General features: G+C 41.6%; 3 protein-coding genes across 7 annotated transcripts in view; 2 read left to right on the plus strand and 1 right to left on the minus strand.

Annotated features, from left to right (window-relative positions):
* The window catches only part of grid2ipa (glutamate receptor, ionotropic, delta 2 (Grid2) interacting protein, a), a 28,919-nt gene extending 17,892 nt beyond the window's left edge, over nt 1-11,027 (plus strand). The window contains exons 11-23 of the mRNA XM_030057209.1: nt 75-181; nt 315-462; nt 1,066-1,397; nt 1,769-4,135; nt 4,266-4,353; nt 5,020-5,109; nt 7,161-7,357; nt 7,793-7,948; nt 8,352-8,438; nt 8,573-8,702; nt 8,843-8,961; nt 9,217-9,381; nt 10,858-11,027. Of these exons, the coding sequence (XP_029913069.1) occupies nt 75-181; nt 315-462; nt 1,066-1,397; nt 1,769-4,135; nt 4,266-4,353; nt 5,020-5,109; nt 7,161-7,357; nt 7,793-7,948; nt 8,352-8,438; nt 8,573-8,702; nt 8,843-8,961; nt 9,217-9,381; nt 10,858-10,938 (4,067 nt within the window). The 3' untranslated portion in view covers nt 10,939-11,027. The remainder of the gene's footprint in view (nt 1-74; nt 182-314; nt 463-1,065; nt 1,398-1,768; nt 4,136-4,265; nt 4,354-5,019; nt 5,110-7,160; nt 7,358-7,792; nt 7,949-8,351; nt 8,439-8,572; nt 8,703-8,842; nt 8,962-9,216; nt 9,382-10,857) is intronic.
* A 5,183-nt stretch (nt 11,028-16,210) lies between these two features.
* On the plus strand, nt 16,211-23,190 carry slc5a11 (solute carrier family 5 member 11). 2 transcript variants are annotated; one of them, XM_030058012.1, is made up of 14 exons: nt 16,211-16,282; nt 16,497-16,601; nt 16,711-16,770; nt 16,868-16,972; nt 17,212-17,317; nt 17,543-17,623; nt 17,711-17,916; nt 18,424-18,559; nt 18,841-18,948; nt 19,104-19,254; nt 20,626-20,794; nt 21,552-21,767; nt 22,185-22,368; nt 22,467-23,190. In XM_030058012.1, exons 1-14 carry the CDS (start codon nt 16,214-16,216, stop codon nt 22,688-22,690), a joined length of 1,920 nt encoding a protein of 639 aa, XP_029913872.1. In that variant the 5' UTR covers nt 16,211-16,213; the 3' UTR covers nt 22,691-23,190. The 2 variants fall into 2 exon arrangements, with proteins under 2 accessions (XP_029913872.1, XP_029913873.1); XM_030058013.1 differs by having other exon boundaries at nt 22,185-22,319; nt 22,493-23,190.
* A 46-nt stretch (nt 23,191-23,236) lies between these two features.
* The window catches only part of arhgap17b (Rho GTPase activating protein 17b), a 29,660-nt gene continuing 27,961 nt past the window's right edge, over nt 23,237-24,935 (minus strand). For 2 of the 4 annotated variants that reach the window (XM_030058007.1, XM_030058010.1), the window contains one exon: nt 23,237-24,893. In XM_030058007.1, the coding sequence (XP_029913867.1) occupies nt 24,742-24,893 (152 nt within the window). In that variant the 3' untranslated portion in view covers nt 23,237-24,741. The remainder of the gene's footprint in view (nt 24,894-24,935) is intronic. The other 2 variants (XM_030058008.1, XM_030058009.1) reach the window with 2 other exon arrangements.

Raw genomic sequence — 24,935 nt, forward strand, 5'->3', positions numbered from 1 at the left:
TCTATAATGTTTTATATATTGAGTAATAGTTCAGCATATTGTATCTGAGTAATTCTAATGGGTATGTGTTGTAGGCGTCCGTGCAGAGACAGTGGTGGACATGGGGATGAGGCTGGCTCCAGGAGAGAGACAGTCGGGAGATGGTACCTCCCTTCCTGAGACGCCTAACAACCTCACCAATGTACGTACCACGGCCCGTCACCATGGAAATAAATACCACACTACAGATTAATCACCTTAATAACACATATCCATATAAATGAAATTAGGGCAAGACATCTTACTTTGGTCTCTGTACTTTTCCACTCTATAAGCTGTCAGCAGTGTATGCTGAACTGGAGAACATGTACTCGGCCAAAAGGTCCAAGTCTCTGAAGAGTCGGCCTCCTCCTGCCCCAGAGAGTTTGCTGGATCTGGAACCTCTCTCACGTACACCTTCTCCTACCATGCACGCCAGCACAGGTAGCCAAAAATATGAATTTATGCTAAACTCAGAGCCACTGAGATGAAATTTAAATTGTATGAAAGATGGCATTAGCTAATTGATCAAGTGTGTGCATGTGCATAACATAATGTAAGATTGACAAATACTGTAATGCAGGAATGGTGGATCACTTGGTTGCAAGCCCATTTTTGTCAGAGGTGATTTTCCTTGAATTATGTATTTTGACACTGATTTTTGTGATGTGGTGCTGTACATTAATATAAAGCATAGCAGAGTCTTGAGACAATCCTCTGCTCCCAATTGTTTGTTTTTCATCCTGGACCTCATACAATAGGGCTCAGACGGAGAATGTGGTGGTGTTGGTGGAAGTGATTGAAATTCAATACATGTATCATAAAGTTAGGTGTGCACATCACACATAGGGTTGCAGGACCTGACTACACTTCACTGAATAAATAAAGGAGTCAGAGACAGCCATGTTGACAAATGTAGGCACAGCCTTTTTATGAAGTTCCCTTTATTCACAGACCTCAGGCAATCAATACAGAAGCATTACTAAGATGTTGAGAGATGCTTGAGAGATTTAGCATTACATTCCTGATATCCTTTCTTTGCTTCAGGTAGCCGTAAAGGCCCCCCACCTCCCACAACCTGGCCAGAGCCCCTTCCCAGCCCCCCTCCTCCCCAGTTCTATCCCTCGGGGCTGACAAGCCAGACCAGTGGGGAGTCCAACCCCTACATCAGCCTGGACAGCCCCCCTCCCTCGCCCCCAGAGCCCCCTGACTACCCACCTAGTCCCCCGGCCCACCGCAGCAGCAAGCGGCGTTACACATTCTCCAAACCACCCCGCTCCGAAGACACAGATCGCTTTCTGGATGCACTGAGTGAGCAACTGGGACAGAGGGTGGCCATTGTTGATGACTTCCTGACTCCTGAGAATGACTATGAGGAGGTAGGGTGAGATGCCACTGTCACACCCTATCAGAATTCGGCTATGGATATTTGTCTTTGCTAAATGTTAGATGAGATAGCCACTAATCCTAGTCATTAAGTCATATTGAATAAATTAACTAATAACATAACTATAGTAATGTTTGTTCAGTTTCACAGGTAACTACAATGTTGATTGTTCAGTTATGTGTTATTAGTGTAAAAATCTGAAAATAGTTATGCACATACATTACATACAGTACACTGATTATTATGTCATCACCCAGTCAAATTGTACACATTCCAACAAATTATGCCATTGAACATTTAAGGCACTGGAATAATTAAGGTTGACACAGACCGTTAATGAAGTTTACTTGGTGGTAATGCCAGGATGTTGTCCAGATGAGCTTCCCAGATGAGGAGGATGAGGAGGATGAAGAGGAGATGGGGGTGGATGAAGAAGAAAATGGGGGATTTGTGGCCCCTGAGCTCAGTAGCCCAAGTGATGTCCAAAGCAGCAGCGGAGAGGAGAACGCTTCCTCCCTCACCTACTCTTCCTCCTCTGACCACATTCCCCCACCACCAATGACCCCTCCTCCACCCCCACCTGTTCAGTTCAATGACCCGCCTCCTCCCCCTCCACCGCCTGCACAGCCTCAGCAGCAGCAACAACAGCAGACACAGATTAGCTATACACCTGAACACTCCCCCAGAACATATGTGCCCATCCGCCGTAAATCTGGCCCCCCTCCTCCCCCTCCACCCCGCAGCAATCCACCACCCAAACGCCACTCACTTCATAAAGTGATGCCCGCCAAAGAGGACCTAGCAACCCATGCTACTATACAAGAGCTGAAAGCCTACCAAGAACAACAAGCTTACCAAGAAAGACAGGCCTACGAGGAGCAACAAGCATATAAGGAAAGGCAAGCATATGAGGAGCAGAAAGCCTATGAAGAGCAACAGTTGTACCAAGAACAGCAGGCCTACCAGGAGCAACAAGCCTATCAGGAGAAAGTCTACAAAGAGAGACAGGCTTATGAAGAACAAAAGGCCTATGAGGAGCAAAAAGCTTATCAAGAGCAACAAATGTATCAGGAGCAACAGGCCTACCAGGAACGGCAAGCCTATGAACAGCAGAAAGCCTACCAGGAGCAAAAAGCTTTTGAGGAACGTCAAGCCTACCAGGAGCAAAAAGCATATGAGGAGCGTCAAGCCTACCAGGAGCAACAAGCCTATCAAGAACAACAGATGCAACAGATCTACCAGAGCCACCAGTCGGTGTCTGGCCAGTCTTCACAGCAGACAGCCCACTCACCACTCTCTTTCCAACAGATGCATCAGTCCCTGCCCCCACTCCCTTCTCCAGACTCTGCCCACCACCACGCTAATCACCCTCTCTATAAGATGCGCCAAGCACAACAGCAACAGACGCACCAACAGAGTCATCACCACCGGCGTCAGTCCCGTTCAGCTCCATCTCCACACCAGCCCTCACCCCAACAGAACGCTCATTCGATCCAGAAGGGGCAGTACTCTGAGGGCATCTACCAAAGCCACCAGAGCCTCAAAGCCCAGCCACACCACTCCTCAGCAGAGATGCTACACCAGATACACCAAGCCCAGGCCCACCACTCATCTGCTGAGATGCTTCAGCAGATACACCAAGCCCAGGCACACCACTCTTCAGCTGAGATGCTTCACCAAATGCACCAAGCCCAGGCCCACTCATCATCTGAGATGCTCCACCAAATGCACAAGAAGCAGGCCCACCATTCTTCTACAGAGCTTCTGCACCAAGCCCACCAGATGCACCAAAGGCAGCCTCACCACTCCTCCAATGAGCTCCTCCATCAGGCTCACCAAATGCATCGTGGACAACCCCACCATTCCTCCTCAGAGCTACTTCATCAAATACACAAAGCCCAAGCCCACTACTCCTCAACCGAGCTGCTCCATCAAGCCCATCAGATGCACCAAGGTAAGCCCCACCACTCCTCCACAGAGCTTCTACACCAAGCCCTCCAAGAGCCGGCCTCTCTCCCGGCTCAACCAGTTCCGTTCACCCGGGAGTCCCAGTCATTACATCAGACCCGGAGAAGTCTCAAAAGTCATCATCAGACCCAAGTATCACCTCAAGGGAGACAAGAGCAACACATGCACCAAGCCCACCAACCCCAGCCAACCAAACCCTCTCCCCAGAGACCCCACTCAATCCATCAGACGCACCACCACTCCAGCACACCTCAGATCCATCACATCCACCACATGACCCCACAGCCACCTCCACAGGACTTCCAGCACCATATCCACCTCATCCACCCTCCTCAGCAGCCCCATAGGCCGCAGCCCCTTCTCTCCACTTTTCAGCCCCTCCAGCCCCAACAGCCCACCCTCTCCACTTTCCAGCCCCTTCCTCAACACCACCAATCCCAGCACCAGCACCAGGTGCAGCCCTCTACCCAAGCTACCCGTCCACAGTCCCAGCCCTCCCACCACCTGCTCCAGTCTCAACATCAGCCCCAGTCCCACCATAAGCAATCCCACAGTCCAAGTCAACCCCAGTCCCTCCCCCACTCTTTATCAGACCCCACAGAGCACCTGGAGCTCCCACCTCCACCACCTCCCTTGCCCCCACCCTGTTCCCCTCCACCATTGCCCAGGCCTTCCCTCCCCAGGATGGACTCCAACCACATGAGTGTGAAGAGGTTACGCTGGGAACAGGTGGAGAACTCTGAAGGCACTATCTGGGGGCAGGTGAGTTCAGCTGGGGTTTGGACATAGGGACTTTGTGAACTTTGGGATTCAGAATTTCACATGACATTTGAAGAATGTAAATTTTGCTCCTGAATTGTGAAATGGTGTTGCTTTTGTAATTCTTTGGTAGTTGGGGGCAAATTCTGACTATGAAAAACTGAATGACATGGTGAAGTATCTGGATCTAGAGCTACACTTTGGGACACAGAAGACCCCTGGTGAGTACAAGTGGGTGTGTGTGCATCGGCAGTTCTCTGAACACCAGCAATGCAAGTAACTAAAGGCCAATGTGTAAGAAACCACTTCCATGGATGAATCAGTGAATAAGCTCCCATTTATACAGCCAAGGTAAGTTTGCTTCCTGTGTGGAGCAACATCATTGGTTTTAAATGTTTTAAGCAGTGGTCGATTTGACAAAATGACAGATGCATCACAGCCACTTCATTGACCCACTTAAGTCTGTAGCCAATGTTTTTCTTAGTATACTGTCATTTTGGATCTTGGATCCCTGCATTCCCGGGTTTTGATGATCTGTTAGTCATCATATTAAATAAGTACCTTTGTACCTCACATCCCATTCTCAATAGTGAATCATATTCCCTATATGCTCTCAAACTGACCTAAAAAAAATCATGTAGAAAAAAAATGTCTCTCCTTAGCTCTCATATTATTTCTTGCCCTATATTCTTTTTCTCTCTCCTTACAATTGGTTGATTGTAATTCCAGTTATTGCAGTTTATTGTTCTATTGCACTCCCGTAAGTTGCCCTGAAGAAACCTATGCTCGTAAAAATAAGTGTATATCTCACTGTATCTTGCTGCCCTCTACTATCTACCTGCTTCACATCTGACACAGTTACCTAATGCAGTGCTCTCATATGTTAGTATCTGTTCCAGAGCCATCCCCTCAGCCAGAGACATTCAAAAAGAAGGACGTGATTGAAATCCTGTCTCATAAGAAAGCTTACAATGCCTGTGAGTAATAAGAAGACTGTCCTACACTGCACACACATATGACTCTGCTTTTACCATTAGGACCTTGACAGGAAGGATTAGAGCTTGAGGGGAAGCCAGAACACACAGCCATCCTTCTTTTGGTGGGTGACAACATTTCTTTCTCTCAGACATCATGGACGTCCCCAGGCTTCTCTTCTTTGGAGGCTTTCTGACGCTTCATGTCAGAGTTAGAGCACAAGTAAACCTCAGTGCCTGATGTGAGGCTGTGGGTGACAAAATGTTGGAGTGGTAACAGCATGAGCACCAATCCATTTCCTTGCCATCATCATTATCAACATTGTTCACCATGGCTTGATGAAAGGCAGTTGGACAGGTGCTAACACCCTCCTTCAGGACAAACTGAGCACTGCTGTTTGTTCCAACATCATTACATCAACGGACGCTGGAGTATAAAGCCAGTAGCAGTGGGGAGGGACTAAGCACAGCATCTCTAAGAGCCTCTATCAGATGCTGTCTGATTTGTTTGTCATTTGCCAGAGGGATGTGCACCATTTCATCTGAATCATCAACGTTACACTAAAAAATAGGTCAACATTTTCTGTACTGTGGTCATTTGAGTGGTTCTTTTGATGCTGAAAAACATCTTTTATCTAAGGTAATCAGATATTGTTGAAAAAGTGCCATTGTTTCATTACCAGGGGCCTGTACCATAAAGCTGGATTAACATATCCGGGGTTTCTCTTACTTATCTGGCTTCACTTAACCAGACATCCGCAATCCTGATTTTCGGTACCACTGGTTATCAACTCGCTAATTGAACCTAGGGTTTCCCAATCTAGATATGTGCGCACTCACATAAAAAGGGTGGTGTTTGCTGCATATGACCAATCGTAGACATGGAAAAGTCCACCTGAGCCGCATACTTTACGACGGAGGAGCAGACAATAATCTTAAATAAATACGAGGAATATAAATCCATCATCCAGGCAAAAAGCAACACAGTTGCAGCTGCCAAAAGCCACAAGGAATGCTGGCAAAAAATCACAGACTGTGTCAATGCGTAAGTTAGTGGGATTATAATATTGCTTCCCCACCATGACGGCACGAGTAGATCTGACTATAGTAACATTTGTGTGTTCCATAAATGTATGTGTTTATGAAATTTGTCGTTATGGCATGTGATTTTAGCCTTATTATTTCAGATGCAACCCCAGTGGAGCCAAAAGAACGTGGGAACAAATAAAAAAAGTATAAAAACATACTTCAAAGTGGTCAGTACGCTTACTGACCACTTTGCTCTCATCAAATGGGCAGGCCATTTTCCAAGAGAATTGATTGGTCAGTAGGTGGGGCTTTTATACCTGCTGAGCTCTTATCCTGAACTTAACCTGCTCCGGAGCAGGTTAGGTGTTCAGCGTATGTTACCATGGCAGCGGACCCCGATAAAAAGTAAACCACCTTCGTGGTACAGAAAACCCAGGGTTAACCCTGAAGTTACCTTGCTAAGCCCAAATCCAGCTTTATGGTACAGGCCTCAGAGCTGTTTCATCACAAGCTCATGTGAGAAATGGCTGTCGTCTTTATATCCTGTACAATTCTGAAACGATCACCCAACACTTCCAAAGCAATGACATAATAAACTCAGAATAAAACCTTCATGTGACTTTCATGTTTATTTCTCACTACAGTGTCCTGTTTGACCTAACAGTATATATTATAACACCTCCATTTCTGGCTTGTTTGTTGTTTTTACTTGTGACTGTAGACTTTGAAGTTTCACTATGCTAGTTATGCTATTACCTTTGTTTTGTGTCACTGAGGGTCATTCTCCATTCTCCATTTTGTGGCTATGGCCTTGTTATTATTTATCAAGGCACAGAGGCCTGCTGAAAATCTCTAGATTATTTTGATCTGACAAATCTTCATCATAGATCTATGATGCAATTTTGAATTTTGAATACATTTATGGTTCAGAATCAGGGATTGTTTCCACTTCACAAGCTCCTGACTCAAAATATAGTACTGTATCTTTGACCCACCCTCATCCCTTTGACCCTTTGACCCTGCAGCCATCCTGATAGCCCACCTGAAGCTGTCTCCTGGGGAGCTGCGTCAGGTGCTGATGACCATGGCTACTGATAGACTGGAGCCATCTCATATCAAACAGCTGCTGCTATACGCCCCTGATGCAGAGGAGGTCAAACAGTATGAAGAGTACAGACAAGACCCCAGCAAACTCAGCGAAGTTGACCAGTTTGTATTGCAGGTATCAGGGAATGCATGGGTGATGTGGGACACTGTGTCACTGCTCAGTCTGCCTCCTCCCTACATAACAGGCCTTTTAACCCCTTATAAGCTACAGTTCTGCCTAAGATCCTCTGGCTGTCCTGAGGTTTAGATTAAAGACAAAAAGCAATCTGTTGAACAATGCTAGAACAACCTTCCTGGGGATATTACTCAAGCAAAATCAGTATCCTCTTTTAAACCACCTCTTAAAATTCACTTTCAAAGACTTGCTTTTACCAACTGCCTTTTTGTTTATTCAATGAATTTTTTACTACTATTTTTATCTTATGTATATGTACTTTTTATCTCCACTGTTTTTGTCTCATTTTACTTTTTCACATTTTATTACCTGCCTCTTACTCTGATGTCAAGCACTTTGTAACTCTGTTTATTATTATATTATTGTGTTCTACAGATGTTGTCAGTGCCAGAGTACAAGACCCGTCTTCAGAGCCTTCACTTCAAGTGTTCTCTACAGGAGAAAACAGAGGAGTTGAGGGGAGGGTATGACTGTATCTACAAAGCCTCCTTGGAGCTGAAGACCAGCAAGAAGCTGGCGAAGATACTAGAGGTACTCTGCTGATCATTGTAGTGCAGTACAGTACATTAACATAATTATTACTGTACATAGTATAGAAGAACGGTGCTAGTTTCCATTTGACCAGAGGGCTAGTTTTACAGGCGTGTGTGATTCTGATAAGAAAACACCCACAACAAACCAACTCCCACCTACAACAAAGGAAAATGTAGTCAGTTATCAGATAGGGGGGAATCTTAAGTGGATTTCACATGACCTCTTGTATCCTTGACCTGTACCTGTGTCTTATTTACGTGGACTTTGGTCTTTAATGGAGGTTAAATGGGACGCAAGAACACCGATAAACAAGAGATCTAAGTTTAGTCAAAGAAGTGCATTATTTACTTAACATGATTTCAGAGTTACAGTTTTGTCTCCCACATCCTCTCTTCATTAGTTTGTTTTGGCAATGGGGAACTATTTGAATAATGGCCAGCCGAAAACTAATAAGACAACAGGCTTCAAGATCAACTTCCTTACTGAGGTACATTATGAACAGTAGATATTTAAAAGACGTCGTAAATAAATGTACTCGATTTTCAGATAATTCAATCATTCATCAACCATTGTGTTATTCTGTGGTATGTATAGATTAAATAACTGTTGTGTGCTCTGCAGCTCAGCACTACTAAAACAGTGGATGGGAAGTCGACGTTTCTGCATATTCTGGTCAAGTCATTATGCCAACACTTTCCTGATGTCTTGGATTTTTCCAGAGATCTAACCATGGTTCCCCTTGCAGCCAAAGGTACTTGGTTATTTTATTGCATTTCATTTCATTTATCTATTGTCCCCATTAGTGTATTTCAAGGGAATGCACATTAAAAAAGGACCTCCCCTTTGTCTTTCTGTTACCTGCCTCACAAATGCACATCTAATTGCCTTTAGTGAACCAAAGGACTATCACGTCAGATCTGAACGACCTCCACACAACCATCCAGGAGATTAGGTCAGCCTGTCAGAAGATGCCTGCTACTGCTGAGGACCGTTTTGCGGCTGTCATGAGTGTATCCTTCATAAGGATTTTTGCCAAGAAAAATGCTCAGTATTGAGAAAACAAAAATAGAGTTCAGGTCAGCACTGTAATAATTATATTTGCCACTCAGATGTTTTGGGCAAGATGCCTATCTTCACCTGTGACAAACACACAAAGCAAGCAAGACTATTGAGAGATACCTTTGACTTTAACAACATGAAAAGGAAAATGGAGTGAGTAATTTAGACAATGAAACTTTTGTGCTCTTTGACTCGAGTGTGTGTAGAACTTCCTGGAAAATAGCCACCCGGCAATCCAGTCTCTGGAGTCCCTCCAACAGAGGGCCATGGAAGAATTCAACAAGACTGCCTCTTACTTTGGAGAGGACAGCAAAGCTACCAACACAGAGGCCTTCTTTGGCATCTTCGCTGAGTTCATGAGCAAGTTTGAGGTGAGCATTAGGAAAGATTGACCAGTTCATGTAAGAAATGGCTTGTGTTCTTAAAAGAATGTTTTCAGAGTCGCTCGCCAAACTTGCAAAAGTAAATCAGTCATTATCTAGTTGGCCATGTTGGTAAAAACCCCCTTAAACTTCGTAGCATCACTAAGACAGGGCGACTTAGTCCCCATAGTCCCATTTCAGCATCCCAAACTATTGAGGTCAAGACAGCTGTCTTTTTACTGCTCCACTGAAAACAGAACGTGTACCGCATATTCCTCCTGACAGCTTGTGCAGCATAATCAAAGTGTAATGTAACCAAATGACTGCACTGTGGGGCCAAGAGTCCAATATTAACATTATTACCTCCTTTATTTTCCTCACTGCCTATCCTTTGGTGTAGAATGCACCAAAAACAATGTAGGGCACTTGTATGCTGGTCATTAAACACAGCCTGCCTTACATCAAAACTGTAGAGGAAACAGTCTGCCAGGCTGTCTGGAGTCTACTGACCAGTACTGAGCTATGTAGAAGGTTCATTATATATATATATATATATATATATATATATATATATATATATATATATATATATATATATATATATATATATATATATATATAGTTTTCAAACTTATGGACAGCTGTATTTATTAAAAGCATTCTGTTGCAGCCTGGCAGACCTATAGTTGTTTGAAAGATTGTTGTAAGAGAGTAATTTGCAATGGTTGGGAAAATAGCCCTAATCAGTTAGGCTACAGGGAATTATACAAAATGGGAATGTCTGGAGAAAATCATCAAAATCAAAATAATAATACTTTGGAGAAAGTCAGAATAATAATCATCACCATAGTACACTTTTATTTATTAAATTGTTTACTTTTTTTTTTTTTTTTTTAACTTTTTGCAAACATGTAGCAGCCCAGCAACCTGTTTTCCATTATCCACTGCCAAACTATATTACATGATTTTATGTTAACATGTTCACAATTTTGGGCGTGATCTATCAAGTTGATAAAGTGCTCCCTGACACAGTTCAGTGACTGACATAAAGCAAATCATCCTAAACTCTTTCGACTGGGGAGAGCAAGGCTTGATCACTGGCTGAGAAGATGAAGAAAGCAGAGTGCCACGTGGTTTGTGGTTGGCTAAGTGTGAGGAATGTCAGCCCGCTGCCTTCCAGCTGATATTCAAGGAGCAAAGTCCCTTGTACCCAGATATGTGTAATAGGAAGCTAAATCAGAATTAAAAAACAAAAACAAAAAAACAAAAACAAAAACAGAATCTGAATTTAGCAGAAATTGAAATTACAGTTAAATGCACAGTTAAATTCTATAATACTGCTCGATATAAGCATGGCAAATTCAAATTCATGCAATTCAAATTATTTCTGCATCTGTGTAAGTTTCATTATTAAAAGTAACTAGAAATTTTGATCGTTTCAATTGTTTGTGTATTTTTTTATTCCTCACTTTGTTTTTTTCGTAGAGAGCTCTCAGTGAGCAACAGGCTGCAGATATCCCCAAGAGTCCCAGGAGTCCACGAATGTCCTCCCCACTGGCCTGGTAACACACACATACACACAAAGGTGACTTTACACATGTACACAGACTCATATATGTATGCATATGCATGCACATGCACAAGAACGTGCATGCATGCACACACGCATAGATACACCACACAATGCACAATTTTAAGCAAAAAAAAATGTTTTTATGTATTAATGTATTTTTTAATAAAGTTAAGAAATGGGAAATTCTTTGCAAAGAGGCAGAAATCAGTGTCTTTTAGAACAGATGTGTAAAAAATTCACAGGGATCAGTGACTGATAAATATGCTTTATACTAATGGTGTGCTGTCTATGTCTTTCAAAATAACATAGAGCTTTGGTTGAAGACTAAAACTTTAATGGCTAAAGCCAGTAAATTGAGCATAACCTTGTTTGACTATGAAGTTGTATTGTTTGAGAGAAGGTTAAAAGTAACATCTTATAGTTTAAAGGACGTCACTGCTCCTATTTTGACTTCTCGTCAACAGCTGTGAACATATCTGTGGGTCACAAATACTGGTTGTATAAATGTTTATAATAAAGGCTTTCAAAGTCAGACACTATGGGCCTCTACTTCATTAAAGCTAGGAACTCGCCTACACAAACCCTCTTTAGCTTAGCTGAACGCCTGGATGTCTGTGGGATCAAGTGGCCCCTATTTGTTTCTGTAGACATTCAAAATTTACTTAATTCTGCTGTTTGACATAAAGGGTCTAATTCCAAAGGCATCTATTAGTTTGTCTAACTCTGGGTAAGCAGGAAAAATACTAAAATTAGAACAATTTCTCTCTTTACCCAAATTACAGATGTTAAGGCTATTCTGCAGCACCTTCTCCTTTTGATATCTAATTAAAAAGCAGTTTATTCTAAAGCCTTCATAAAAATCTTTTGCACGGTCAGCCTCCCCTGAAACTGTTTGGTACCCCCCTCAGAGACCCATGTTCCCACTTTGAAAACCTCTGCATATTCTGAAAGCATAACCTAGTGTTCAAAATCTGCTTTTGTCGCTTAGAAGCTCAGGCTAATTTACCCCTGTGCTGTTCCATTCATGTTCAAAACATAAGACAAATTGCTCTGTGAAACTTAAGAGTCACTAGTCATATGTAATCCTAACTTGTGAATACTTGACCAGCACATTCTCTAATGAAATTACTGTTATTACTGTAAATTGTTATGACTTAAAATTTGCATTTTAACTCTGAGTGTTCCATGTTCAAAGCACAAAGAGTTTTTTGGTCTACCTGTTGGTAACTCTTGAGCGCTCCGGTGAGACGTAAGTGGCCTAGCTGGACCTCACTGCCTGGTTTAGGTGTTTGCTGGACTGGCTGAAGGGCAAGCACTCCCTCGTTTCTCATTTACATGTAAGGAACGTGTTTCCTTGTTCAGTGGTGCAACTTTCAGCCAATCGTTGACCTCCGCTAAACTTGAGATTTGCCCTCCGAGCTGTCAGTCAGAAGAGTGCAATTGAGCAGAATTTGAATGCACTAAGAAAAACGAGTGTGCAAATTTTTATGGATTTACATTGATTTGAGCTGAAGTGCATGCCAGTCAAGTGTTCCCAAGATGGAGCTGCCTACTTTTAAATTTCACTTAGTGGTTTGTTTACATTTTGAACAGGAATCAGTGTGAAGTGGCATAAGTTAACGTTGATGTCTAAGCTGCCAAAGTATATTTTGTGTGCACTTATGCAACTGATAATTGTAACAGACAGATATGATAGCAACTGATGACGAAAAGCCAAAATAAGACTGGTGCCGTCCTTTATGTTGTTTGTTTTATAAGCCTGAGTTTAAGTCGGTGAATGTTTCAGAAAGTGTGGTATGATGACTGTACAATAAAATCCTTATGTTATATCCATGAATAAGAATAAGGTTTATGACATATATTATTATCCTGAAATAGATATTTAATTTGAGTAAGCAGAGGTACAGTTGGTGGTTTGGAAGAAACCACAAATGGCCATTTTCTTAATAGTTTACATGTTCTGTATTTTTGTAAGCCACCCACCACACTGAATGTAATATAAGTTCTTTACCGATTGACAAAACTTATTTTCTTCAGTGAAAATTCATAGAGCGCCTACAATGTTGCTGGTTGCTGATTATTTCATGCTGCAGTGTGTGTATGCCTTCATTTCAGTTCCAGCCACTTTTTTTCTTACTGCTTCTGGCATCTTTTAAACTTGTATGCTGCTTTACCTCCTGAAGCTCCTGACTTGTATATATGAAGCAGTGTTAGCTGGAGTTCCACAATTATTCAAATTTTTTGACAAAAAAAAAAATTAAAGACAGTTCTTATTGTACCAAGGATTCCTTCTTTTTTGATTTGTTTTAATTCATTAACACAAGGAGCGGAATTATTTAGAGCATAAATCGGGCATTGTGCAATGTTCAGTGGGAGGTTTAGCTGTGTTCCACACGTAGATATTGTGTTTACACACTGTAACAGAGATAACTTGTGACTGTACAGACTGACAGAGAATATCAAGAAATGTCTAGCTACATAAAAGAACATTCTTGTGCTGCAGGTCTTAACACTAATGATTAAGGACTTTAATGTGTTGCCAATCAAATGTCCGTGCATTGCACTGTATTCCTTTTTGTTATCATTTTATTTGGACTGACCAGGGAGTTCCTGTACCCATCAGTGAGACAGGAATGTCTTTGCGTTCAACTTGATAAATTCAGTATTTCACATAATCAAGTAATTAAAAATACATATCAGCCTCTCAGATATATCAGTGCTTTGTGAAACATCAAGCTTTATTTTCATTTTAAGTAATCTTTTTAATTGATAAGGCAAATGTCTTGCTTATATGGTTACTGATAAAGTATGCTGTTAGTAAATATTTTTGTTTTTCAACAATATAAGTCAATTTTTTCTGTTCTTTTGATAGTTAATACAAGATCGAATCCTCTAAATCATTGCTGTCTGTTAAAGGCCTATAAAGAGTTAAGTCTGTATTTTGTATTGTATCCTACTAATGCTGACAAATATAAAGAGTGGTATGAAATCAACTATTGCCTGAATGACTGTATTTTTCAGATTTCAGGTGGAAAAAACAGTCTAATATTTTTTTTTGTTATTCATGAAAATGTGATGTAGAATTGTGATTATTATGCAGATAATACAAAAAAAGACATAATGCATCGATGAACAATAGTATTTACAGAGAGAGTTATGTGAAAGTTTCATTCCTTGCTTATTCTATAACTTAAGTCAAATATTTCTCAGAAGGCCACTGGATCCTACTGACCATACCTTAGTGTAATGAGTTTAGTTTAATGTGCTGATGCAGCACTCAGACTGATATGAGCTATCCACAGAAAACTTCCAGGAGCTAAGTTATCTATGTGTGTTTTTGTTCTTGAGATATTCACACACACACACACACACACACACACACACACGCGTTGTGGCCCTCCCCTCACTTTGCTTTGAAATCACTGCCAACTTCTGCACAATAACTGGGATGTGTTAAAACTCATTCATGTTCATGTTTCCATTCATTCAACATGAATGCTCCCAAGGGAACGGGGTGTGTGGTGTAAACAGGTCTCCAAGAGGAGTAATAAACCTCTTACATTTTAACCATACTGTTGTGCTGCATGAGGTGAGACTGGAGTTTGATCTTCCAGAGAGTGAGGGAACTTTCCACACAAACAGGAAAACACTCAGATTGCCCTGAGATAATAAATCAGTGACAAATTGTAGTAGTCAGGCTCTGCGAATGAGCTCAAGACAGTCCAGCTGGAGTTAGACACTGTGATTACCTACTGAGAGGTGAGTGTATTAAGCACATACTGCTAACCTTTGCACTTCTACACGTTTATAAGGTAATGTATGACACTGAGTTTGGATTGATATGTGGTATATGGGTTTGTTGCCATTGCAAATGTTTTACAGATTGTTGTTTTCATTTCTTCTGGCAAGAATGTACTACGGAGCAAAGTTTCTGTTCGTTTCAGCTTTGCTTCTTTATTTGTCTGGGACCATGTGCAACACAGTCTTGACACTCCTCGAATGTTCAGTTATTGTCTAAACTTGTTCTCAGCCTGTCTGCAGTTGACTACATGCACTGTAACAGTAAATGTTATGACAAAGTGGCCAATAACTAACAAGGGTTTTACATAATATTATGTATAAGTAATCAGGCGATTGCTCTCTCCTGTTTTTGTAGATTACATAAATGTTTTGCCAGACTTAAGAAAACGTGTACGAGCTACTAATCATTTAAAGTCAGCAAATGTATTTAGGTGTTTAATCACCTTAACTCTGTCGTTGGAGCATCCAAGCTTTGTGCAAACCCACAGAACTTTATTTTAAGTTCTAGTGGAGATCCCAAGGTTTCCAAATATACCAGCCATGTCCTGTTGAATTGCAGGGAAATGTGTATAAAATGATGGACAAGACATCTAGATATTTATGATTTGATGTGCTGGTGCTATCTCATATTTGTATATTTCACTCAAAATAAGCGTGATGTTGCTTCAAATGAATTGATGCAACCAGCAGACAGAGAATATATTTGAAAAAACAAAACAAAAAACTAACTTCTAGCTTCGAAGCTACTTAAGAGGAAATTTCAGGGAAAATTGGAGTTCAGAGGGGTTTAATGTGATATTAGGCTTGCACATTTTATCACATTGCTACTGCAAATCCACTTAGGAATCCTTTTATTGATGCACATTTTAATCTTTTTCTCTGAGTTGGCAATGATTCTCTACTGTATGCATTTTAGCACAACAAGAGACACAATTTGATCATTACCAGGAAGTCAAGTGACCTTTGGCCTTACAGCAGGCAGCCAAGGGACCAGTATGCTCCCTTCTTCGTCCCCTTCCCCAGGGGTCCAAACCACCCTGGGCACTGTGGACATTGTGGTGCTGGTAGTCTACTTTGTATTAGTGCTGGCTGTGGGCCTCTGGGTGAGTGCAGGGACAAACTGTCCCAAATCTACTCCAACACTTTAACAAGCATTTCTCAGGTGTTTGCATTATGAAGTAACCATTATTTCCTGAGCAACAGAGTAGGTATATGCAATCCTAGAGCATCTATAAATTTCCACCTTTAGGTCAACTATATTTCAGATATATTCTTTTTATTTTAATTACCATGCAATAAAAATACTATTGCACTGACTCATTTACTATGGATGCATTTTGTTTTGAATAATCGAAAGTAGGGCTGTATACATGCTGAAAAACACAAACCAAACCATAAAATCTGTCAGTAATAGCAGGTATCATTCATTAAGAGGATTGCCCACATTCTCCTTATTTCTGCCAGTCTATGTGGAGGACCAAGCGCAGCACGGTGGATGGATACTTCCTGGCAGGGAAGAACATGACCTGGTGGCCAGTGAGTCAGACACCATAAAGATTCCTGTGTAAAACATGCAGACAGGTTCAATAATCATACTGGAAGATCCAGTGGTTTAATGACTGCTATAGTCTCAAAGTAGCAAGGGTGAACTGGATCCTATATTTCTAGGAAGATGCTGGAATAATATTTAGTAGCATTAAAGTTAATTAAAGGGTACTGACATGATTCTCGTTCTCTTGCCTACCTGTAGGTGGGTGCCTCTCTGTTTGCCAGTAATATTGGCAGTGGACATTTCATCGGCTTGGCAGGTTCAGGAGCTGCAGCTGGCATTGGAGCCATCTCATATGAATGGAATGTAAAAGATAGCACATAAACTCATACAGCTTGTTAATATCAAATCAGTGCACAGTTGATAGGAGATATTGATCATTGTTGCATAAGTGTTGGTATTTGGTGATTGACAGGGCATGCTGATGGTGTTGCTGCTGGGATGGCTCTTTGTGCCCATCTATATTGCCTCTGGGGTGAGAGGTCTACACATACAGCAGACACACACATGGATGTTCACACACTGCCTCACTATTCTCTTATATTCATCCTATGTCCTATATTCTTCTCTAGGTGACCACCATGCCCGAATATTTGCAAAAGCGATTTGGTGGGAGGAGAATACCATTATTTATAGCGGTCTTGTACTTATTTATTTACATCTTCACTAAGATATCAGTAAGTGGATTTCATTCATTTTAGCCAAATCTGAAATAATCCACTTGTGCTTTCTGTACTTTATTGGGAAAAATAATTTGTATGTTTTGAAGTAGCTACTACATCTTGTTTTGCTGTCTATTTTCATATCCATTTTATCGTCTAGTGTATTAATAGTAATGCACAAGTCTGGATACGTATCTCCATACAGGGCTATGTTCCATGTCGACTTGTTTATGCGTATGTATCTATGTGGGCAGGTTGACATGTATGCCGGGGCAGTGTTCATACAACAGGCGTTACAATGGAATATCTACCTTGCAGTGATACTGCTGTTGTTTATCACTGCTCTCTACACTGTAGCAGGTAGCCACTCTCTCCCTCTCCATTTTGCAAACTTTCTATCTTAGAGTACTGTATGTTACTCTGCCACATGTCCATGTCCTTGTAACACTCACTGATTTCTCTCAATATAAATAGACAGATAGAAAGAAAGACAAGCAGCATCAAGCGACAAGTTCTCTGTGGTCTGTTCTGTCCTTGAAAATCACAGAATGTTTTGTGAGTTGCATGTCCTGTGTTGTACCCTAGGTGGCTTGGCTGCAGTCATTTACACTGATGCTGTACAAACTGGCATCATGCTGGCAGGAGCTCTCACCCTCATGGTCTTCAGTAAGTCAGATTTGACTGTGTATGACATCTTCCCATGCTTAGTGCTTTATGTTCCACTATACCAGATTCTTCTATCCCCCTGTTGAGGCTTTGTGGAGGTTGGGGGCTGGAACGCTATGCTGGAGGGTTATTTCACCGCTATCCCGTCAGTGCGTGTCCCCAACTCCACTTGTGGCATCCCACGAGATGATGCCTTCCGTTTATTCAGAGACCCAGTGAACTCTGACCTGCCCTGGCCTGGGATCATCATTGGCATGTCCCTCCCCTCCATGTGGTACTGGTGCTCTGATCAGGTACTGAAAGAGAATTTTGCATAAAGTCTTAATCTTGAGAATTCACCCTGTTTTGCACCGTCTCAAGCTTGCAGTTAGAACCGTGTTAAATCAGACAATGTTTTGGTTCAATCAGGATGTTCACCAGGTCACTTCAGGATTTTTACATGTCTTCTCTCCGATGCACTTGCTCAAAAAACCTTTGTGTACAAGAATGTTGAAGTATTTTCTCAGATCTTATAGACCCGTTTGCACCTAAAACTGGATACAAATCTTATGTCTAACAAAAAATCTGAGTAGGTGTGATTAGGTTGGCAATTTTGCAAAATCTACTTTTCAACTACTACTTTTTTCATAATGAGACATTGCAACAATACCTATTGTGACAGCAAGTATATGTTTTCCTTTTTCATTAGGAATTCTGTATATGCTGAATTTACAGTACATAAAGTACTGTATTTCTAAATTACTCATTAAATGAAAGGTCATTTTACTTAACTGAGGAGGGATGGTGATGACTGTGTGCAGGTGATTGTGCAGCGCTCCCTGGCTGCCAAGAACCTGACCCATGCTAAAGGTGGCTCCCTGCTGGCCTCCTACCTTAAGATTCTGCCTTTCTTCATCATATTGCTGCCTGGCATGATCAGCAGGATACTATACACAGGTATTAAATGCTTATTAAGAAGTCGGCAGCTGAACAAAAGCTACGCTTAAAATATTTGCATTGTTCTGCAACAAATAGACTAACTTGTCACCATAGGACAGAAAAATGGGAACTGATGGTAATTAATGTAAAATATTTGGTTAATTTCCAGTTCTCCATTATGTCACTATTGAGAGTATTGACTTTTTAGTACTGATACTACAAATTTTGTGAAAAATTGATGATATACTGTGGATATTAGAATGTGGGGTGCATGTTGATGTTTTAATTTTAATATGTAGATGAGGTGGCATGTGGAGACCCAGAGTTGTGTACAGAGATTTGTGGTAACCCAGTGGGCTGTTCCGATATTGCCTATGCTAAACTTGTCATGGAGCTGCTGCCTGCAGGTGAGAGAGTCTCCCCTCTTACACCTCCTGTCCTGTCTTTGTCTCTTTTCCCACCCCTCTCTGTTTCTTTCACATAACTTCCTCATACCAATACTTAAAAGAACATTTTTCACTCCATTCTGCTTGCATGTCTACGTGTGTGTTTTTCCTCTCAGGTCTGCGGGGTCTGATGATGGCAGTGATGATTGCTGCCCTTATGTCCTCTCTGACTTCCATCTTCAACAGCTCCAGCACCATTTTCACCATGGACCTGTGGAGGTGCATGCGGCCCCGCTCCACCGAGTGGGAGCTTATGATCGTGGGAAGGTGCATACTCAGTAGGCAATTTGAGGGGGGATAAGGGGGCATTCCATCCTCAAAATACATCCCCCTTATTAACCTGCAATTCAGCCCCCTCTCCATCCCCTAGTAGCAGAGAGAGTGCAGGGGCAGAGGGATTGTTTAGTAGCAACGTGAAGTCTCAGAAGAGCAAGGGGATCATAGAGACATATTGCTGCCTGTAGTAATTCAATAATATTCCTTTAATATTTCTGGGATCATTCAGTAGCGTCTGTGCTGCTGAAAATACACCCAAGACCAAGCCATCTCTATATCAAAATATTTTAGTCCAGTTAATATATCCAGTAAAAGATGATCAAGGCGTCTTGCAATGGTGTCCTTTTGGAGGTATACTCGGGTGTGTGTTGGTGGTGTGGGAGTAGGGAGATACTCCCACTGGACCATTCCCTGTGTTAAAAAAAATAACAAATCACCTACTGGACACACTCATAAATAGAGTTGTTTCCAACATATACATATATTGCTTAGTGGCTCGAGCCTGGAAACACAATTACATTTTTGGCATTTGGTTGACATTCAAACAAATTTAGAAAGTGAGCAGGTGATTTCTTAAGGACACTCAGACAGAAATCAGGACTCATCCAGGCTGCTGATGGCCACATTGGTTTTTGGGAGAGGATGAAGCTGTGACTTTGCAGTTATGCGACAGCTTCTCTGCGTAATTGGCCACCTTGCCACCTGATGTTTCCCCCAAGGTCTTATCTTTATAAAACCTAAGCAAATTCTGGGCAATTTTTTTGTTACCTTCACTGTTACTCACTGGAGTAAGTTCTGTTTACCTATGGATTCAGCATCAGCATAGCAAAGAGTGGGAAGACATTCAAGCATGTTTTTGTAGCTGTATAACACAGCTATAATGCCATAAATCCTAAACACACACACACACACACACACACACACACACACACACACACACACACACACACACACACACACACACATACACACACAGGAATCATCAACTCTCAAAATTTAAGCATGAAAAGGCCTCCAGGGGTCTTTGGATAAAATCAGTGACCAAACTGCATTTTAAATGATTACATCTTTGCGTCATGCCAACCCAAATCCCAACTCCAATTTTCCCCCCTATTCCTGACTGATGACTTTTCCAGGATCTCTTCTCCAGCCTGCTCACACACACAACCACAACCTAAGCACCAAAAATACCAGGTCATTCAGATGATATACACCCGGATATTTGCCGTTTCCCATTCTCAGCAGTCTTCCTGTGATCATCAGTGGGCCTTGACCTAGATGTCTTTCCAGAGCTGTCCTGCACCATCGCAGCTCCAAAACAGGCACAGTTTCTCAGGTCTCCATAACATGTGTGTGCTGCAGGGTGTTTGTGCTTGTGCTGGTGGTGGTGTCAGTGCTGTGGATTCCAGTGGTCCAGGCCAGTCAGGGCGGACAGCTGTTTATCTACATCCAGTCCATAAGCACCTATCTCCAACCTCCCGTCTCTATAGTCTTCCTCATGGGCTGCTTTTGGAAGAGGACCAATGAGAAGGTAATACCATGTCGCCTCAAACTCTGCCCTAAATCAAGTTCAGACAGATTTTTTTATTTATTGATACTGTGAAAAGGACAAAAATAAGGTACCAAAGAAGGTAGCTGTGACAGGTGATCCTCTGTAGGATCAGGTCATTTGAGGCATATGTGGTATATGCAAGAGTCTTGCAAACTAAGGCCCATTATATTCTGTTGAGAGACAGTGATAGAATTAATTTAGATCACTCCTAAGAAATACACACACACCAAATAATACACTGTTGGAGTAGACGATAGGCTATCTAAGTGTCTTTATCAATCTATTTAATGCATTAACATCTGCAACTACATCATTTGTTTCTATCACAATAATTACACTTCATGTGGTTCAAATGGTTTTCTATCAGCGTGTCACTGTCATATGTCTTCTGTTCCTGTATTTATTTGAATCACTATCTGCATCATGCCCGTTTGTCTCCCTCAATGTCTTTACATTCCTTATATGTGCACTGTAGCTAGATTACATCAAAATGTCTTATTTCATTTATAATGTAAATGGTATTCTACTACTCCTATATCTGGTTTGAGGATCAGATGGCACTGTGAGGAAAACCTAATTTTTTGCAAATCCAGACTTGTCACTTAATGTGTCCAATCATGATTGGATGCTGAACGTTGCACTGAAAAAAGTAAGTGTGACTGGGAATTTATTCATGTTTCTGGGTCTGTATGCCAGTCAGTCTGCTTATCTTCCTCTTCCTCCTTCCCACTTGCAGGGTGCATTCTGTGGCTTGGCTCTTGGTCTTTTGGTGGGCTGCTGCCGAATGGTGTTAGATTTCATCTACCCTTCTCCCCCATGCAACGAAGAAGATGATAGGCCTGGGGTGGTGAAGCACGTCCACTATCTCTACTTCTCCACCATGCTGTCCGTCTTGACCCTGTTGGTGGTGGTAATCGTCAGCCTGGCAACAGAGAAGCCCAGGCCAGAGCAGGTGATTGCAATGGGCAGCAGGCAGAAGCCAATAAATCAGACCATGAAGTCTATAATAATTTATGGGGTAGTAGTCTGTTTGTTGTTTTTTAAATTGATATATTCTCATCTTGGCAGTGGCAACTTAGATAGGAAGCTTTTTGTTTGGGTCAGTGATTCAAATGTACTTGTGAAAGTGATTTGATTATCATTGAAAGTTGACCCTGAACTCAATCAACCAAATAATGTATCCAGCTGAAAACTATAACCTTTTCTTCATAGTAATTGACATCTGACACGATTGTGGCCCGGGAGCAAGCCATACACATTGTGCATTGTAGCATGACAAAAATTGTCAACATCTGTGGGAAAATAACTCTGAATTTCTAAATTCTTGATAACTTTTTGGAGAACACCACGTCATGTTTTGTTGGAGCAGATTAGCCGCCTGACCTGGTTCACAAGGCTTGACCTGGTGGAGATGCCCAAAGAGCAGCAGGAGCAGGTGTTCACCATGGAAAGACATGGGAAAGCATCAGAGATGATAACCACAGGGACCAAGGAGCCAGCAGATGTGGAAAGAGTACAGGAAAGCAATAGAGAATCATGCCATCAGGAGAGAGGTGGGTTTCTGTTCACCCTTTCAGAAACAATGAAAACGTATGTCTTGTAGATATGCACACTTTCCTCTTGACATTTTCTCTCTCCCTCCTCCCTGCAGCCTCAGAGTCCAGTGTCCAGAGCCAGTCCAGACTGGTGTCTGCCATCTACTGGCTGTGCGGGATGGAGAGACGGACAGAGACAGAAAACAGTCCTACACCTCCTCCTTCACCCGAGGAGGCAATTTGTTCCCTAGAAGAAGAGCCCTGTCTGCGACATGTTGTTAACACCAACCTTATCATCTGCCTCGCTGTAGCATTTTTCTTGATTGGCTACTGGGCTTGACAAGTGATTCTGCACAATCAAGTGAGTGACATTAATGAGGGTGGCAGAGTTTGGCACTCTTATAGCGGACATTTGGTTTTTAGGTTTTCTAAAAGATTATGTATAGATCTGAATGTTTTGTTCTCACGGTATATAAGAGAGCAGTGCTGCTCATTTCTGTCACAAAGCTGACACTGTAAATTGAGATGCCACCAAACAGAGACATTATTTATTATCCTAGAATCAATGTTAAGTGATACTTTTCTTTTTTTGTGAAATATTTTGAAAAACCACCAGTCAGATTTACTTAAAACACAAACACAACATTGATAATGCGTAAAATTAGGTTTTTCACCTAAGAAAATGTTGGGAAATGTAGTTTGTTATATTTGAGCCGTATCCAAATATTGAATGACCACTGATTACAGGAGAGAAAACAAAGCAAAACATTAAAAACAAGTGTTGAAGCCTTTTTCAACTTCTGAACTTCTGTTGTATGATGGAATGCAAATTTAACAAAATGACAAAAGAATAAGATATTGAACTGATAGAAATAAACACTGCAGATGTGTTCACAAATTTCTGCTCTTTAATTGTTAATATCAAGAGTAATGACGCCAAAACCATTCTCCTTTGATATGAACAAAGTATGCGCATATAAAAAAAAGAAAAAAAATGCTCACTCTTTGGTTTATAAAGCATGTGCAGGAAAAACAAGGTAAAAGTGCTGTAAAGAAATAAGAAGCAAAAATCAAAGTGATGAAAATTACCCCAATAGAGCACAGATTGTCAATATCATTACTTTGGTAAAATATATCACAAAAAGGAATTTTATTATTTGGGGATGTTTGGTTGTAGATTTGAGCCTGAGCAGGAATGATCAGCTATAAAGAATGTATTGAAAATATTATCATCATCACAATTTATTTCTTAAAAAAATTAACAACAAATCCTTTTCATTAATAGAAGATATTCTTTGAGCATCACTGCTACTTTCAGCTTGGCAAATCAGGTCACTGGGAACTGAATAAATTGCAGATGGAAAATAAACCCGTGCTGACAGATTACTTCATATACAGTGAAATAAGGGGGAAACTGTCAGAAATAACAACAAATACAACTGGGTATATGCTGTGGAGAGGGAACATCATAAGATGGATTTTTACTATATTGCACTTTTGTCAAATCATGTGGTCACTAGCAGCCATCGTATAAATCTCAAACTGAACTGCTTTACAAAAAAAAAAAAAAAAAAATCTCTTCTTTGGCCAATGCTAGTTATTTCTTTGGTCCTTTGATCATAATTGGTAAGCACAGTATGGTCATAAAGCTATGGCAATTACACAAAAGCCCTTTTAAGCTGATCATTACATTAAACCATATGAAACTATCAAGCTGTTTCAAATGTAAAATGCCTCTCATTCTGCCTCAAGATAAATACATCTACTATTTCTATTAAAAGGCAGGCTGACACCTTAATACCTCCACACAAGTGTGCTGAATACAAAAATACTAGTTATCAGGTCTACATGGCGCCAAGATTTGTATAGACTAGATTCACAGTGAAATCTGCAGTATCCAGATTTCTGTTTTGACAGACATTCATAACGTTACATCTGTTGTGCTGATGCAGGAGGCAGCTTGCCCCTTGAGAGCTTCACCAGCACTCGAGTTTAGTGGCTATATTGTTCATGTTAAATGGTTCAGTCCTATTAGGCCGAGTGTCTACCAAGGCTCTGCAGTCCAAACTCAACATGTCCAGCGAGGATATACAGCATATTGAGCAAAGGCGGTTAGATGATGAGTCTAATATGGAATGTAATGGCGGCACTGGGTTTCTGTGGTTTAATACCACCACTGTCTGATGAGGGTCCAGGGTTGATTCCCAGCATTACTGAGGAGAAGACGGGGAGATTTCCAAACAGCGCTGGCACCCAAAGCAGATGGAGCGTGAAGGGCTGGTGTTTGAGCTTCATGCTTGATCTTTGAGTCTGAACGATAAAATCTGTTGCATGGACCAACAGAGTGAAGGAGAGCAGTTTTTGACGGCAGCTACAGTGATCCCTCCTTCCTCACAGAACGGTGCTCTCTGACTGGATGCCAGGGTCTGTGGGCGGGGCCGGAGCAGGGGCGGGCTCATGACCAGCAGAGCTCTCCCCTTGTTGGTCCAAGACAATTTCAGGGACGAGGGCTCGTCCAATCCCCTTAATGATCACGCTTCCATCTAAAAGGGGGGATTACGGTGGCAAGTGAGCAATGAAATCTC

This window comes from Myripristis murdjan, chromosome 8 (assembly GCF_902150065.1).
Source record: "Myripristis murdjan chromosome 8, fMyrMur1.1, whole genome shotgun sequence".
Taxonomy (NCBI): Eukaryota; Metazoa; Chordata; class Actinopteri; order Holocentriformes; family Holocentridae; genus Myripristis; species Myripristis murdjan.

Excerpts from the sequence above, each read along its gene's own strand:
- slc5a11 (XM_030058012.1), top strand. The coding sequence starts at position 16,214 with ATGTGGAGGACCAAGCGCAGCACGGTGGATGGATACTTCCTGGCAGGG. Across the intron at positions 17,624-17,710 it reads TCTCACCCTCATGGTCTTCA|GCTTTGTGGAGGTTGGGGGC; the intron begins GTAAGTCAGATT and ends CCCCCTGTTGAG. Across the intron at positions 18,560-18,840 it reads CAGCAGGATACTATACACAG|ATGAGGTGGCATGTGGAGAC; the intron begins GTATTAAATGCT and ends TTTAATATGTAG.